General features: G+C 44.9%; 1 protein-coding gene across 1 annotated transcript in view; it reads right to left on the bottom strand.

Moving 5' to 3' along the window:
• Positions 1 to 9,513: 9,513 nt before the first annotated feature.
• Positions 9,514 to 17,015, bottom strand: part of SLC24A3 (solute carrier family 24 member 3) — a 476,071-nt gene continuing 468,569 nt past the window's right edge. The window contains exons 16-17 of the mRNA XM_058563309.1: positions 14,782 to 14,847; positions 9,514 to 11,410 (exon numbers count right to left, since the gene is read on the bottom strand). Coding sequence (XP_058419292.1) covers positions 11,261 to 11,410; positions 14,782 to 14,847 — 216 coding nt within the window. The 3' untranslated portion in view covers positions 9,514 to 11,260. The remainder of the gene's footprint in view (positions 11,411 to 14,781; positions 14,848 to 17,015) is intronic.

Genomic DNA, 17,015 nt, shown 5'->3' with positions numbered 1-17,015 from the left:
CTTTGAGTAGCAAAGACCTACAGGACACACAGCATTCCTGTCTGGATCTGCCCAATAAAATATCCCAAATGGACTGATTATACTTCCATGAGCCATGAGCCATGGTTCTGAACATGGACACATGTAGAAACGCCTGGGCAGCCTGGGACAGGTAACCACATAATCCGAATCAGAATTATGGGGGGAGGCGGTGGTGGTCATAAATGCACCCCAGGTGATTCTAACATGGGACCATGGTGAAGAAGCACTGCTTTAGGCCTGAATTTGGTATCATGACCTGCACTGACACAGAGTAAGGAGGGCTAGGAAATGTTTTCCGGGCTTGTCAAAATACACGAACCTGGGGTGGGGGACGAGGGTAGTCCCTGAACAGCCGCAAGACTGCTTGGTTCCATCTACTCACAGCTTCTTCAGTGCCTCCATTTTCAGGTGAAGTCTCTGAGAAATAAGACTGTAGCTTTTAAAAATTATTATTATTTTTAAATTCTAATAGGGACTAAGAAACTGAGGCATCTGCAGTGTGGAGTTCTCACACAAGAAGAGATGTTTTGCAGCCATCAAATGTAAACAGAGCATCCTTTTGACATTTCTTTGCTTCAAGAGTCCCCAAATTGGGCCGGCTCCGTGGCTTAGCGGTTAAGTGCGCGCGCTCCGCTACTGGCGGCCGGGGTTCGGATCCCGGGCGCGCACCGATGCACCGCTTCTCCGGCCATGCTGAGGCCGCGTCCCACATACAGCAACTAGAAGGATGTGCAACTATATCATACAACTATCTACTGGGGCTTTGGGGAAAAAAAAAGGAGGAGGATTGGCAATAGATGTTAGCTCAGAGCCGGTCTTCCTCAGCAAAAAGAGGAGAATTAGCATGGGTGTTAGCTCAGGGCTGATCTCCCTCACAAAAATAAAAAAATAAATAAATAAGAGAGTCCCCAAATTGAAACCTCTCTCATCTACAGAAGTAAAGTAAGGCAAGCGAAACATTTTTATTTTAACACATTTCCTACACCCACCAGTGTCCCTCTGAAGATACTCTCAGTGTATCTGTTGCTCCATGAACGCCCGTCTCACTGGGAAGCAGACAGTGCCTGGGCCAGGCAGGCCCATGAAAACAGTTAGTTGGGGCCGGCCCCATGGCTTAGCGGTTAAGTGCACGCGCTCCGCTGCTGGCGGCCCGGGGTTCAGATCCCGGGTGCGCACCAACGCACTGCTTCTCCGGCCATGCTGAGGCCGTGTCCCACGTACAGCAACTAGAAGGATGTGCAGCTATGACGTACAACTATCTACTGGGGCTTTGGGGGGGGGGGAAATAAATAAATAAATAAATAAAATTATTAAAAAAAAAAGTTAGTTAAGCGACTTCATCTTCAGTTGGGTTTGTCTCTCCAGCTGGCATCTACCTGGATGTCAGGAATGCATTAGGATTGCTCCTGAGATTTTACATTATCTATGCTAGATGCATAAATTAAGAAAATACACGTTATAAAGATTTGAAAGCAAAGTGTCTTGGTTTCTGCCTTACATTCACATTAACTACATTCAGAAAAATGGACAGGGAGTGCAGAAAGAACTGTTTGGAGACAGCACCAGTTACAACAAAGAGAGTCAGGTGTTTCGTCTGAACTGGCACGTGTGCTGCAATAATGACACCGTCCAGATGACGCCGTAAACGTGAGCATCCGAGCTGAGTCATACATCCATACCCCGACACATCTCCGAAATGTCCTCTCTTTTCTATTTTGTCAGGAAGCACTTAGTCCCTCGGGCAGTGGGCCGTCTGCTACCACAGAGATGATCTTTTGTCAGGTTGAAAATACTCTGGCGCCTGGGCCTATTTGATGTTGTACCTGTGTAATCCATACTTATCAATTCAAAAATAAGACATGTCAAAGGACCTTGGTCATGTGTGCTTTCCACACCTGACCACAGCAGCATCTGTGTGGATAGGTCTTCTCAATTGCAAATCTCTCACAGCTGTTTATCCTGGCTCCGGCTGGGCCATCACAAACATGTTTTGTGGTCTATGTCAAAAAAAGGCCCTGAGGTCTCCTCAGAAAGCTGCTGACACAATATTTTACTAATATATTGTTCAGATTTTACCATTTATGACTATGATTTTCTTTGGGGGAAAACTCCCAAAATTTAGTAAGAGTTGAACAAAGCATTGTCACTTTTCTCCAAGGAAAGTGAGCTGTGGGTGCATAGATAGACAGCTACTCCCCCAATCTCAACGTTTCCAACTCTTTTTTTTTTTTTTTCTGCTGGGGAAGACTCCCCCTGAGCTAACATCTGTTGTCAATCTTCCTCTTTATTTTTTTTCCTCCCCAAAGCCCCGGTGCATAGTTGTATATTCTAGTTGTAAGTCCTTCTAGTTCTTCTTTGTGAGCCGTCGCCACAGCATAGCTACTGACAGATGGGTGGTGTGGTTCCATGACTGGGAACCAAATCCAGGCCGCTGAAGTGGTGAGAGTGCCAAACTTTAACCACTAGGCCATCCAGGCTGACTCATTAACCTTTCCAACTCTTAATAAATATTTATGACATTAAACATTTTTGCCTTGTGATAGTACCTGATTTTGTCATTGTGCTACATCAAATAGTGAATTTTAAGTGTGAGAAAAGAAAAAAAGTAACTCTGACTTTCCCACAGTCGTAAGACATACAGAGCATCCTAAGACAATGAGTAACCAACAATGATTGCACAGTGTTTGTTCTATGTATTGTGACTATTTGAAATGCCCTTTGTCCCCACGTTGACTTACATGTACAAGGGAAGTCCACTACATGAGGGGTCTCCGACTTTGATGTGTGTTAAAGTGGCTGGTGGAGCTCATTGAAGGTGCCTGGCGTCCTCTCCAGGCCAACAGACTCTTTGAGGCCGGGCACATTCTACTAGCCCTACTGGAAAGTTCTGATCATGACATCTGTGGAGGGCCACTCATCATGGCTTGCCTACCATGGATTCCTTTAGCCCAGCAGTCCCTGCATCTTGTAGAGCTCCTTGCCCCTCAGAAGACGGGTCACTCTGGGGACTTTTTTCAGAGGCCCAGAACTCGAGCTATGTATGTTGCTTAGAAGGGATAAACATGTTCACAGCTGTGCCAGGCAAAAAGCAGATACCCCACGTTTCCTTTAAAAATGAATGTGTTTTTAGTCTCTGAAACCCTAAAAATTCTTCCTGAGCAGGACGAGGAATGAGCCTTTGTCAAAGAGGCTTGATTTTTTTTTGCAATGTCCAAAATTATATACATTTAAAAAATCCTAACAATAAAGATAGAATTACAGTTATAGGTGAACTGAAACATCAAGAATAAATTGTGAACTATTTTATATCAAAACTCATACCAGTCTCGCTGTCTTTACATAATACATATATTAATTTCTAGAGGGAAATCACCTTTTCTCTTCTCTGGTCTAAATTAATAGAATGTCTGAGCTGGCAGGGACCTCACGGATCATGTACTCCTATGCTCTTATTTGGGAGAAATTCAGATGCCCATGTGAGAGGACAGGCCAGGACTTCTGCCCTTGGGTCCAGACCTTGCTGGCTTCTCTGAATTATGGCTTTAACAGGAAGAAGGAAACTATTATGGCCACCATGTCATTATCTACTGTTTGAAAGTTGGGTTAGAAACGTTCTGTTTTTATTCCATGTATCACAGAGCCTGGGTATGCTGTGATCTCCCCTCCCTGTTTAGGGATCTCTAGATGACTTGTGTCAGCATCTTAGCTGGCAACAAGAACCCTTAAGAAACCCACCTTGGGCCACCTCCAGGCCAGCAAAAGGGAGAAGGCAGGTCAGGCTGCCTGTGACGTATGAAAAAGTGCCAAGTGGGATCAATCAGGACCATTGACAGATGTGAATGAGAGATGAAAAAGAGGGACCAGCAGCATCGGGGACAGGAACTCATTGCTTTCCAGACCGCTGAATCACAACCAGTAACTTGCAGAAGAGACAGTGATATATGACGTTGATTTCCCTGATGGGGTGCACAAGAAAGCTTACTACTCATGGTAAAAGGCTGTCTTGTCCCAGAATTCATATGTATAAATTGTGAAACTTTCTGCGTAGCCAGTCGACATGTTAAAATAGTAGAAGGACATAATTCCTTTCTGAAACAAAAACTAAAATGGAGTTTAAAATTTGAAATTGTATTAGATTCATTTTGAAACTAATACAAACAATTCTGTTACTCTGTTCATCCAAGGCACATTAAGAACCAATGCCTCCAATTAATTGATTTGCCTCATTTATAACAGATGAGTGAATTTCTTGACCTAGATCTCTTCTATATCTTCAAACTTGTTTTTCCTCCTAAGATGTGTCCTTAGTTGACAGGTGGCAGATTCAACTCTGCCTAGAAGTGTAAAGATGCTGCCTCCACCACTGAGGGCCTTAGAAATAGGAAGAAATACCTTGCATTCAGTTGCAACATGACACAAATGGGTATCATATTAGCAATGCTACCTCAGGAGCACTGTGATGCCACCACTAGGAAGAGAGCGCTCTGTGGCTTCTTAGTGTACAGAGAGACTTAGCGAATGACTTAGTGAATGACGTAGAACACCTCATTGCCTTTGGGCTGACCACCCTACACTGGATAGGCCAAGCAGAGAATGTTTTATTTCTGGAAAGGAAGACTTTGCCCTTCCTCCTTGCGCTCCCTGCTCCCCGCTGGATTATGCATACCGATATCTAAACCCACTTCCCGACTCTGAGTAAAACTTTTAGTGGATATAAACTTTATAATGTGGCTTTTACCATGCCATTTTGGAATACACTGTGTCCCCTACGGTTCTTGTGGATAGGCCAGGAGCCCAAGCCCGAGTTAAAGTCTGGCCATAGGCACAAACCACGCCCTTGCCTGTCTCTCACCTGGAGATCGCAACCATTTTCCACGTGAAAGCTGACCCGGGGCCACCGCCTGTAGGTGGAGGTTTCTGAGCCCCAGGTAGGAGATGTGTGGCTGGCGGTCTTCTGCTGTTGTTTCTAAGGCAAGACCGTGATGCGGGCACATGTGCTTGTCTGAAGCACTTGGGCCCTGAAGGCCAACTCAGGTGCAAGCCTTTTCTTTCTTTTCTGAGCCATGCCATCTTTGTTGGATGGATTTGCATCAAAATAATATTTTTAGATTAGAAAGTTAGCTATACTTGGTTGTGATGTGCAAATGGGAGTTCTTGTGCTTGTGAGTTCTCGTGAGAAAATTTCTCCTGTATTCACTGTTACTTTCTCTTGTTTGAGTTTAGAACTAAACCTTTTTCACCTGAATGAATTGGTGGTTGCCTGCTCCTGTCTCTACTGAGCTAATGCTTCACCCAGAATCTTGACTCTCCTGCATTTTCATCTTAAACCATTTACTTTGATTTGGTTTTAATTTAAAAGTGGTTTTTGGCTGGGGGCAGACATGCTGCAGGGTGATAGAGAATGTAGATTATTGAAGAGTTGACTATATTTCTTTTCCTACTTTCAACCATATTCACAGATCTCAGTGGAAGTAGAAAGAAAAAAGAATTTTGAAAGAAATAGTACATCTGTGTGTGTTTGTTTTCAAAAGCTGTAAACCAATGATACTGGTGGAGACTGGTGTAGGAAAAATGTGACTTTATGGGCAAAGGACATATTTACACCAGCGGTTCTCAAAGTGGGACCCAGACCCAGCAGCAGTAGCATCTGGGAGTTGGTGAGAAATGCAAATTCTTGGGCCTATTCTTAGACTTCCTGCATCACAAACTCAGGGATGGGCCCCAGAAATCTGTATTTTAGTAAGTCTCCAGGTAATTCTGATGCATGCTTAAGTCTGGGAAACACTGATTTAGGCAGTAAGATGAGTAAATGCATTTTTTCATCTATGATATTGAATATAATATTTAACTTTTAAGCAACTGGAGGAAACAATTCAACCTGATATAACAATAAATTTTTAGATATTCTAGAACTGATATTTCAGAAACCTGAACCCAGTAGACAAAATAAATTCCCCTAAAAATAAAGCAGTGGGCATTGTGGTTCAAACTCACTGGTGATTAGAGTAATAGTGACTGAGCAGAGCACAGGTTTAGTATCTAGCATTTGAAAAATCAATAATCTTTCATCAATCACAGGAGAGAGATGAAACATCTGACTTACGTATCAAAAAAAAGCAAAATTGAGTGGAGTACATTTTTTTCTGTAAGAATTTAAAAAATATTAGTTTTATGCTGAAAGCACCTTTGTGCACAAGTGCATCTCTTTTTAGCAATGACCTGTAGGCAGAGCTCAGAAGTAACCCCCTCTCCCCGCCCCGCAAAACTGCAAGGATTCTGAACTTCCTTGTCATATATCATTCCAAGTTTTGTATGCAGTTTTCTGGAATCAATTACTGGATTGATTGTCCCAACAAACCAGATGAGTTTGAAGTAATATAAAGAAGAAATGCAATTTATGTATATATGCATACATTTATGTAAATAAATTCTAGTAGAAAAACATTTAAATGGCATATGGATATGCCAAAGTTATCGTAAATCTTCCCTCCCCTCCTACCTGTTGCAAAAACAAAGACCAAAAGCAACATCAGTATTAACTATGGCTATTCACTAGATTTAAAATCTCTACAACTTGGTAAGAGTGTTTGCTAAACTGAGGTTCAGTAAAAACTTCTTAAGTTAATGGGACTACTGCCTATACTTTATTAAGGAAATAAATGTCCTGAGTGCAACAGTAAGCCATCTGAAAGATTTTGGTGGCGTTTTATTACTCTGCCTTGTGTTTTGAAACTAAGGAGAAAATTCAACGAGAAATCAGTCCTGGATTGTGGCATAATTTATCTCACGCACGTTGGTAATTTTCTCCGCTCATCCATAGCTTCAGCTCCTAACTGTCTCAGCATCTCTGCCGTGCCCCACATCTCTGGATGATGATGCAATGGACACATGGCTTTTTTTGTGTGTGTGAGGAAGATCAGCCTTGAGCTAACATCCATGCTAATCCTCCTCTTTTTGCTGAGGAAGACCGGCTCTGAGCTAACATCTATTGCCAATACTCCTCCTTTTTTTCCCCAAAGCCCCAGTAGATAGTTGTATGTCATAGTTGCATATCCTTCTAGTTGCTATATGTGGGACGCGGCCTCAGCATGGCCGGAGAAGTGGTGCGTCGGTGCGCGCCCGGGATCTGAACCCCGGCCGCCAGTAGTGGAGCGCGCGCACTTAACTGCTAAGCCACGGGGCCGGCCCATGACTTTTTATTTATCAGAGAAAAGTTGGCTGAATCCCTTCCATTCCTGCAGTGTATCATAATAGATAGCTGGATATTTGGAAAATTGTCAACGATCCATTGGATTGTTTTCATAAAGAGTTTTGGCGTCAGATAGATGGGGGGTGTGTGTGTTGAGCAGCTATTTCAGAAAATATCAAAATAAATGAGGCTCATTAATTAGTATGAGATTACACAAAATCCAACATGGAAAAGTTCCATCTATTTCAAAATAGTTGATCAAAATGGGTCAGAATAATTGGATAATTATCCTATTATTAATGATAATCATCCTATTTTGAAAAGGTGAAAATAAATAAATCTTGGAAAGAGCAACATCGCCATCACCAATTTCCTACTTCTCTTTTTTCCCAACAACCTGAATATTTTCATGAACAATTAGGTAAATTTCTAAGGCTACATTTGATTACATTTATTGAAAGTTGGATGTTATTCCTATCTTATACATCACACTTGAAAACTGTCTGGACTTTACAATCTTATCACACCCTCTCCACCACCCCCCATCTCCCTTTTTTTAAACATATAGGCTTTTCTTTGAAGGCTGAGTGTTTAACATGACAGAGTCTCAAATCTCTAGCATGCAAATTTATGACTATACATGTCTGAAGCAACAGACCTAGGAAAACATAATAAGCAGCCTTCCAGGTCTTTTTGTAGGTAAACAGAACACATGTACCTACAGAAGTGCACTCTCCCTAAAATGGCAGGGCCAACATTTTCCTTCGGGAAGAGGCAAAAGCTATCTGGCAACTTCCTCTTGTGCTGGCCTCTCAGTGTATCCGAGGCCACCTGAAGGGCATGCGTGCTGGCAGTAACCCTCCGCAGGCCTGGGCCAAGTTGAGAACACACTTTGTAGAAAAAGAGGATTTTCTGGCAGTGCCTCCTTGTAGAGTCAACTAGGATGTGCTCAGGAGGAAGTGCAAGCTCCATCATGGGCCTTCCCTTGTTCGGGCCCACTAGATATCTCCCGTGTGCATGAGATTACAGCCTGGAGAGCGAACTGAAACCAGCACATCCCAGAAAACTGCTGAGAGAGTTTCCCTGGCAATACTGTCAGGTTTGGGATATTGAAAAAATTCTTCCCTAAACCCATGCCAACCCATCCCAGATAAATCCCAGCACAGTGGGAGCACAGTGGGGCTGGACAGCAGTTCATTCAGAACCACATTCTCAATGGACAATTCAAGACACAGTCGTGCATGGCTGAGATCTGGGCAGAAATAGGCCAAATGCTCATTTCGGAAGGGAAACCCTCACAGTTCCTAGGTAATCATGCATGAAAACATGGAAGCTCTACCTCGTTCCAGAATTTTCTCTTTGGGAAATTTAGCATGGAACTATGGTTTTTAAAGATTTCACAGAAAATGTGTTAAAAAAAGTCAAGCTTTGGATCAAATGTCTTTGCTTAAGACTAAGAGTAAAACTAAGATTAGTATAACAAAATATTTAATGTAAAAGTATCTTATGCTTTGTACCCACCAATCAGCATAATGAAAATACATGTCCTGTGTCCAGGATATATTTATAAAATGCACAAATATAGTAGTAAAATATTTTTATATGTAAACACTTAAAGCTAAGTACCTAATATTTTTTCTGCCACCTGGGAATATATTTTTTAAATAGTTAAATAAAAGTTGGTACTGTGAATTAGTAGCTATTTTTATCCTGATTCCTAGAAATGAATTATGTTGAAAAAAGTTCAGGGGGAAACCTGGCTTGCTCACTAATCTTGGTCTATTTTTAGATCTGGGCAATTATTCTTGAGAATCATGCAGGATAAAAATATGCCTTATTACAACTATGTATTACTGTCACTTTTAATGAATCGGCTTTGGGGAAGTCTGAATTTTCACAACTGAAAACTAGCAAAATCAGACAGGATGGTGAACTTGAGCACTGCTGAACATCATCATCAGTGCTGGAATGCTCTTTCTTTCACATCCAGCTGAAAGAAAGAATTCCTAACACAACGTCGCATATATTCTATGGGACGACAGATCCAAAGTCTCTTCAAGATTCAGAGGGGACCCATGATTTGCCACCTCCTAGTTGCAATCTGCCAGACATCTGCCAGCTTTCCAGGTGAGTTAACCCAGAAACCACAGAAGGGCAAATACGTGGCCACATGGCAACTGCGATCTTTTTGCCTTCCGTGCATACTCCTCAATGTCAAACGGGCAACACTCCAGGGGAGAAAGTAATGCGCTCTGCTCAGGGAAGGATACAGAACAGAGAAGTTTATTTTACACTATCCGTCCAAGAAAACAATCACCATAAACCAGTGCAAAATGTGCAACAGAATCAATAAGTGTGTCTTAGCTCTGAAAGCCCAAATTGGTGATTTCCTCTCCCGTTCCTCCGTCAGGCAGGTGCTCCGTCGGCTAATGCTGGCCTCGGTCTGCACCATCGACAGAAACATTCAACCGATTTGTAGCAGGCTATTTTTACAATTCATACCAGAATGTGTATAAGGGATGGGAAAAACCATACTGAATGAATGATAAGTGATCAGTGCTTAAAGTAAATACAAGGGGCAGCACGGGCAAGAATCCACAGTTTCAATAAATACAAGTGTAACAAGCATGGGTGGGTCTCAACTCAGTGGAATTATTCGTCTGCATAATAATTCAGCATCATACAAAATCTAGCAGAGCTGTTGAGCAGTGATTGGCGATGACGTTCACAATAACTTATGCCCTTGAGTGAGTCTGCATTGAACACATTCTGCGGTTTCAAAGGTGTCAGTTCTCGTTTTCTCCTTCCCTTGCCATCCCTCCAGGAGGGGAGGGGTGGAGCTGGGGCAGCTTGGTGGTGGCGTCCCACCCTGTGAGGAAGGATGCGGGCCCAAGAGCCAGCTGTCAGGGTCCAGTGTAGAAAATACCGAGTGGCAAATCAGGACTTAATTGACGACGTCTGTGCAAAGTGCGCTTTTCTCCATTTTCCAAAAAACCAGTGTCTGTAACTCCTGCACGAAAAGCAGTGGTGGCCTCTGAGTCACTCCCTGTCACCCCAAGTACCAAGCAACCCGAGCACATCTCAGGGACTCTCAGGTTGGGAAACTTCTGCCGCTGCCTGCCTGGCACCTCATGGATGGATAGTTTAACCAGGGCCTCTCGTCAAAGGCTTCAGGCAGGCTGGAACTATTGCTTAAGAGACTAGAAAGAACCTAATGAGAAAGTGATGGTCATAATGGACATGTGGGAAAGCTGTCTTCTTCCTCGAAAACTTTGTGCCCCCTATGAAATGCCTACAGGACTTTAGGGAGGCATCCTTGGGTATGAAATGTCATGCATCTATTCCCCATGGCCTCGCCCCTCTGTTCCTCTAGTAAGCACTAAATCCATGCACACTCCAACGTGCCTGGGATTCGATCCCATAAGACACGGCAGGGGCAACCCGTGGATCATCCACTAATCCAGAGCCCAGTGAAAGAAGAGGCAAGAGAAGCTCTCAATCTCTGGAAGAAAAGGAATAAAATAGGGAGCCCCCCAAAGTGAAACAACCCCCCAAACCCAGTAACCTAGGAATCACCTCAAAATATAACAAAATCCCAAACACTCCCTATAATCAATGTACCCTCTCCTCTCTATTCCTTCGACAGTCTCAGGTCATAAATTAGGTTAGTCTTCCATCCAATAACTTAAAAAAGGAGGAGGGATTGTAGTAAGTTTTGCCTGGCTTGGGCCAGTTAGCAGCCAGTTTTTCTAGAATATCAGTCACTGTTCAAAAATGGAGCTTGAAAATTCACATGGATGTCGGAAGTCTTCACATGGAGGAGGCAGGAAGGGGTGGGCGAGAGGGGCTGGGTGGCAAGTAGGACCCAGGGAGGAGGGGGAGCGAGGGAAGGACGAGGGACAGCCTGGCCACCGAGGCAGGAGCGGAGGCCTGTGAACAGCGCGGGAGAGACGGACGCCCTGGCCCCGGGGCCCGCGTGACTCGAGGTGCGGCCGGGTCTTGTATTGCACAGAAAAGAAGGAACCGAGCCTCGGCGGGCGGCCCGGCGGGTCAGTGGTCCCCGCACATCGGCAAGTTCACAAAGGTGAACACGTTGAACTCCGTCATGATGGAGAAGCACAGGAACACGCCGTACAGGAACAGGCACCCGCACCCCAGCTTCCTGTCCAGCTGCCACTTGTTCAGGTGAACGCCGAACACCTGCAACACACAGAGCGGGTCAGAGGGCACTGGGAGGAGGCCGTGCCGCCGGAGGGCCCTCGGCAGGGCGGTGCTTCTCTCTGAGCCCACCAAGTCCGTCTCGCACACTGCGGAAGGTAAGAACATCAAATTCAAGAAAGGGAAAGTCAGAACTGGTTGTGGGAAAATAACTTGAAAACGTAAAAACGATGGGAGTAATAAACATAGTCCTGTGGCCACCGCTCCTCCCGTGGACACCAGCCCTGCATCTCTCTGTGCTGGCATCCCCTGTGCTGACTCTTCACCTCTTGCCCCAAGCAGACCCTGGGATCTCGCAGGTGGTGGCCGCATCTCTTCCCATCCTGTGTCTGGAGGCCAGTAAGTTGTCTCTCTTGCTCCTCATTGCTGCTTCCACACCATTTTCCTTCTCTCTTCTCAAAAAACACCGAGCTTGGAATCTAGAGTCTTTCAGCTGTCACGCTCTGTCTCTCCTGGTTGCAGTCTATTCTGGAAACCTGGTCTCGTCCCCTATTCCTCAGAGCCCTAAGTCCCAGCTCACTGCCACTCCTATCTCTGGCACTCCTGTCGTCCTTCTTAGCGATTTCACTGTCTCCTGACAGGATCTTCCTGACACCTTGTTCTCTATCCTCTCTAAGCCGCTCCCTCCCATGGCCACACCCTAGACCTGCGCTATACCCACTAGCCACATGTGGTCACCCAAATTTCAATGAAATGAAATGCAATTAAAATCTCCGTTCCTCAGTTGTACCAGCCACATTTCAAGTCTCAATATCCACACGTGGCCAGTGGCTACTGTCCAGAGCAGGTACGGGCCATTTCTGCCATTGTGGAAAGTTCTATTGGACAGCCCCACAGCCTAGATCTTGCTATTGCCAAGAACAGAAACGGCTCCGTTGTCTCAGTGTCAAACATCCCACTCTCTGACCACAATCATCTTTCCCGTTTACTCCATCTGGTACCCCAACTCCTACAACTCTGCAGACTCCCACAACCCAGCATTCAGTGGTACCACCACGGTTTCACTGCACTTCACCCACCTTCCCTTCGCCCCCTCCTTCCCTCCTAAACCTGCTTAAATTCCACCAGCAATGGCTGGGATCACTCCTGGGCATTCCCCCCATTGCGTGGCCTCTTTCTCGCTTTGTTGTCCTTGCTGGCTAAGCCACACTCCTTTGGTTCAAGCCAAGCTTCCATCTACTCCAGGCTGCTTCCACGCAGCTGACCAAGACCATGGCGAACACTTGGCCATGCTGACCGGTCTCACTTTAAATTTAAGACCACAAAACTTGAGTGGCCATTGATGCTTTACGACAGTCATCCCCCATTTCCCTAGTCCACTCTCTCTCCCTTTCATAGACTGCTATTTCTCCTCTCTCCTCAAACCCCCACCACTCGCTTCTCTATCCTCACTCTCAGTTTGAGACCTTGTTCCCATTTCACAGAGCTCCCACCACCTACCTGCCCACCTTCACTCCTGTTAGTGAGGACCCACCATCCCCGCCCAGTGCAAGGCCAACTCCTCCACGTGTGAACGAGGTCCCACCTCCTATGGCTTAAAGACATGGTTCCAGCAACTGCCCCCTCTTTTATCTCCATCTCCCCACCCCACCCCTGGATTATCCCACTTGGCATACAAGAACGCTGCCATCGTTCTCATCTTAAAAAACAACTATGCTTTTGCTGGATTTCCATTTCTCTCCTTTCTTTAAGGAAAGATAACTTGAAAGAGTTGCAAATACCAGCTGTCTCCAATTTCTCTCCTTCCATTCTCTGTTAACTTATTCTACTCATCTTTCTGCCCCATCGCTGCAAAAAACCGTCCTTGTCAATAGCACCGATGAATTTGCACTTCTAACCCTGATGGCCAGCCCTCAGGACTCATCTCCCTCACAGAGCCGATCATTCACCACCTTGAAGCACCTTCTCCACTCAGCTTCTGGATGCATGCTCTTCTGTTTTCCTCTACCCCTCCGACTACTCATTCTGCTTCTTTGGTGTTTTCTCCTCATTGTGCTGACCTCTAACTGTGGGAGTGCACCAAGACTCAGCCTGGGGCCTCTTCCCTCTTCTGTCCACATTCACTCCCCTGATGATCACATCCAGTTGCACTGCTTTAAGTACCATCTGCCTTATGGTATCTCCAGCAGGGACATTTCTTCTGAACTCAGACTCATTTTTCCAATGGCTTTCTTGACCTCTCCCCGTGGACATCAAATAGGCACTGCAAACTTAAGACATTTGAAATTGCTCTTCTTCCCCAAACCTACTTCTCTTCAACCTGCCACCAAGAGCCCTGGCAGTGGTTAGCCCGCTCTCCTATAGACCGTACAACTATAGCTTCGAGCATGTACTCTGATGTTAGGCGGCTTGCTCGTCCATTCATTTGGTGTCAACTTCTCTACAGCTTCAGGTGTTCATTGTATGACGGGGTTGATATTAGTGACTACCTCATGGGGGTATGGTAAGTTCCAAATGGAAAAGTATATGCAAAGCATTAAGCACAATGTGTGGCTACATGTAGCATAAGCTTAAGTCATACCAGACCTAAGGAACCTTCTAAACTATGAAAGAATGAATTACGTCAATTTTCACTTTTGTGTAAGGCAGTATTGTCTTTGGTAAAACCTTAACATTTGACCCATATCCTGATCCCAGAAATTACCTCTCCTACTTCCTGCCTGCTCTTCTGAATTCCCATTCTCTAGCATATGTACATTAACATACAGGTGTAATTCAACAAATATTTACTCGAAAATTTCTGGGAAAAACATATTGCATCTCAATGTTTATTAATGTGCGAATTCAACAGCATACTTGTATGTTAATAGATACTTCATGTGGGTCAGTCCACAGGTTGGTGCAAATTTGTTCCCATCAAATGTGTCAGTTTAGTTGGAACATTAAATTATACAAATGGATGTAATGGCTAAGAAAGTAGAATGGCATAAAAGTGCACCATCAATAAAATATATTCTTATTCTCTGAGTATTGGTCAAATCCATGGATTTAGGAGATGTTTGGTAACCTTGAATAGTCAATTAGTTGGAATCTACCCTTCTGTGACTAATCTTGCAGAAAAAGTGGGATCTCCTCTTTGCTTTTGATAAAACAGTTTGTGCTTGACATGAGACAGGGCCACACTTCTGAGAGGAGGCTGGCTCCTTTCAGAAAGGGAGAATGCTTTCTAGTGGGTTGAAAGGATCCACCTCTAGAGGAAACAGCCACGAGCATGATGGGACAGCTGGAGGCTGACTGTCCCCATCTACCAGGAGGCCAAACCCATCTGGTGTCCAAACAAACGCTGTAGCCAAAGAACCCAAGGGCAGGGAGAACATGGGAACTCAAGAGCAGGGAGAGAGCTGCAAACCTACTGTGACAAAGACGGAGGCCAAGAGCAAGCCCACGGAGTAGATAAGTCCCCTGCTGTTCAGCCGAATCTGTAAGAAAGGAGGAAACAGAGTTAGCCTTCTGAAAAGGCATCTGCTTAGTGCAGGCATTGAAGTAACTCAGAGCAGCAGTGAGTCCAAATCTCTCCTCTAGGATGGAAAACAGAAGGCAGCCTCAGCAGCCATGCTCTGCAGCCTGCAGTAGGGACATGCGCTTTCCTAGGACACCTAGGGTCCGTCCTTGTCTCGTCTGCTCTCAGCCCAATCCCTTCCTTCCCTCCAGCAGCCATGCCCACTGGACTGCCTCACGGCCACTTGAATTCTCCATCATGTGTCGCCCGATTCTTGTTGCCCACAGTGCTTCCCCATGGACCTGACCTCCAGGGGGCTTTTGCTTTCTTGACGTATGTCTTTTAGGGTAAATTTCCTAACACAGGAGGTGAGAGCAATATTTTGAAAAATATTACTAAGCTTTTTATTTCTTTTGCATTAAAATGTCTGTGACCTTCCCCTAAACTTGATGGGAAGTGGTGGATGAGGGTTGCTATCCTGAGCAAGCAAAGAAGAGGAAAGAGTTAACATTCTGTTTCTGATATTTGTAAAAGGATTTTGTTTTGTTTGTTTTTCACAATAATACAGTGGAGTTAAAAGCCAAATATTGGAAAGAGAGAAACAATTTTTGGAATTCTGATAGAACACCACTGTCCAGTAGAACTTTATGCAATGATGGGAATGTCCTACATCTGTGCTGTACCATATGGCAGCCATTAGGCACATGGGGCTGTTGAGCACTTGAAAGGGGGCTCGTGCAACTGAGGAACAAAATTTTTAATCTTATCTTTAATTAATTCAAATTTACATTTAAAGAGCCATATGTGATTAGTGGCTACAGTACTGGACAGAGCAGGTAGAGAATATTAAGGGGCTGACCTGGTCAACAAAGATCATAGAGTTTCTTCCATAATGGAGAGAGGATGCCCCTTCTGCTTTGGCCTAGGGCCTGAGGCTGGCTGCCCTCAAATAGGAGGTATGCCTCAGAGCAGCTGTTCTCAAAGTATGGTCCCTGGACCAGCAACAGCAGCATCACGTGAGGGCTTGTTAGAAATGCAGAACCTCAGGCTCTACTCAGATCTCCTGTATCAGAAATTCTGGGGATGGGGCCTGTCAATCTGTGTTTTAAAACCCCTCCGGGTGATTCTGCTGCACAAGAAAGTTTAAGAATCACTGACTTAGAGAAAGTACTAAGGTTAAATCCACTTCTGATCTCCAAGGGTTCTGGGGATGGAACTTTGACATTCAGTTTTCATCAGTTCTCTTGGAAACTCTTATGTGCATCCAGGTTTGGGGACCACAGTCCCCCCACCAGAGTACACTGTCCTGCTGTGAGTCAAATGGTCACCCGTGTTCACAGAAAGGAATGTGAGGCAGGTTGATTGTTTTCACTGGAGAATGAAGTAGTGATTATGAGCAGGAGTGGTTTTGGGTCCCTCTGACAAGGTTCAAGGTACCTCTTGCTGCTCTTTTACCAGTTCACCCCCTGGGTGTGGGTTTGCAAACATGTGGGTGTCTCCATAGATGGGTGTGCTCAGTTCATCTTTTGGTGACAGAACACCGTGTGCCCTAAATAGCCAACCCTTTCTGTGGGCACCCTGAAGCAAAATAGTAATACATCTCACTAAGCAATGTTCTGTCACAAAGGGAATGGGCTGGACTCCCTCCCCTGCCTACACAATCCTCACGAGCCAGCCATTTGCTGGACTCCAGCTGGGAAATTATTCCCAATGGCCAAATGCCTTCCTAAGAATAAAGGACTCAAATCATATCTCTGTGACACTAAAGCAATGGGTTGACCCAGTTAATTCAGTGTGGAAAAATGGGAGATCGGCCTCAGCCCAGTCCAGCTGGTGGCTTAGCTTCCTACAGACCCTCAGACTGGCTGTGGATAGATTTCCTCATCAGCTGTGTTGTGTAAAGAGGCCAATACCCAGGAATACATCACAAATGCACTATACTGAAAGATCTTCTGTATAGTATTCTGTGTATAAAGTATTCTGTCCGCACTGATTCTATGACAATTCCAAGTGTACCAAGGCCAGTGTTGAAGGGGAGAACGTGGGGCTCCTCAGAGCAAGATGGCAGCCCCCATGCAGAGCAAGGAAGAGCCTGCTGGGCTGTCCTCAATCACACAGTCCTTGGGTCGACCTGGAAACTGTGAACAC

The sequence above is a fragment of the Diceros bicornis genome, chromosome 19, assembly GCF_020826845.1.
Source record: "Diceros bicornis minor isolate mBicDic1 chromosome 19, mDicBic1.mat.cur, whole genome shotgun sequence".
Classification (NCBI taxonomy): Eukaryota; Metazoa; Chordata; class Mammalia; order Perissodactyla; family Rhinocerotidae; genus Diceros; species Diceros bicornis.
This window is presented reverse-complemented; position numbering and strand designations above follow the sequence as displayed.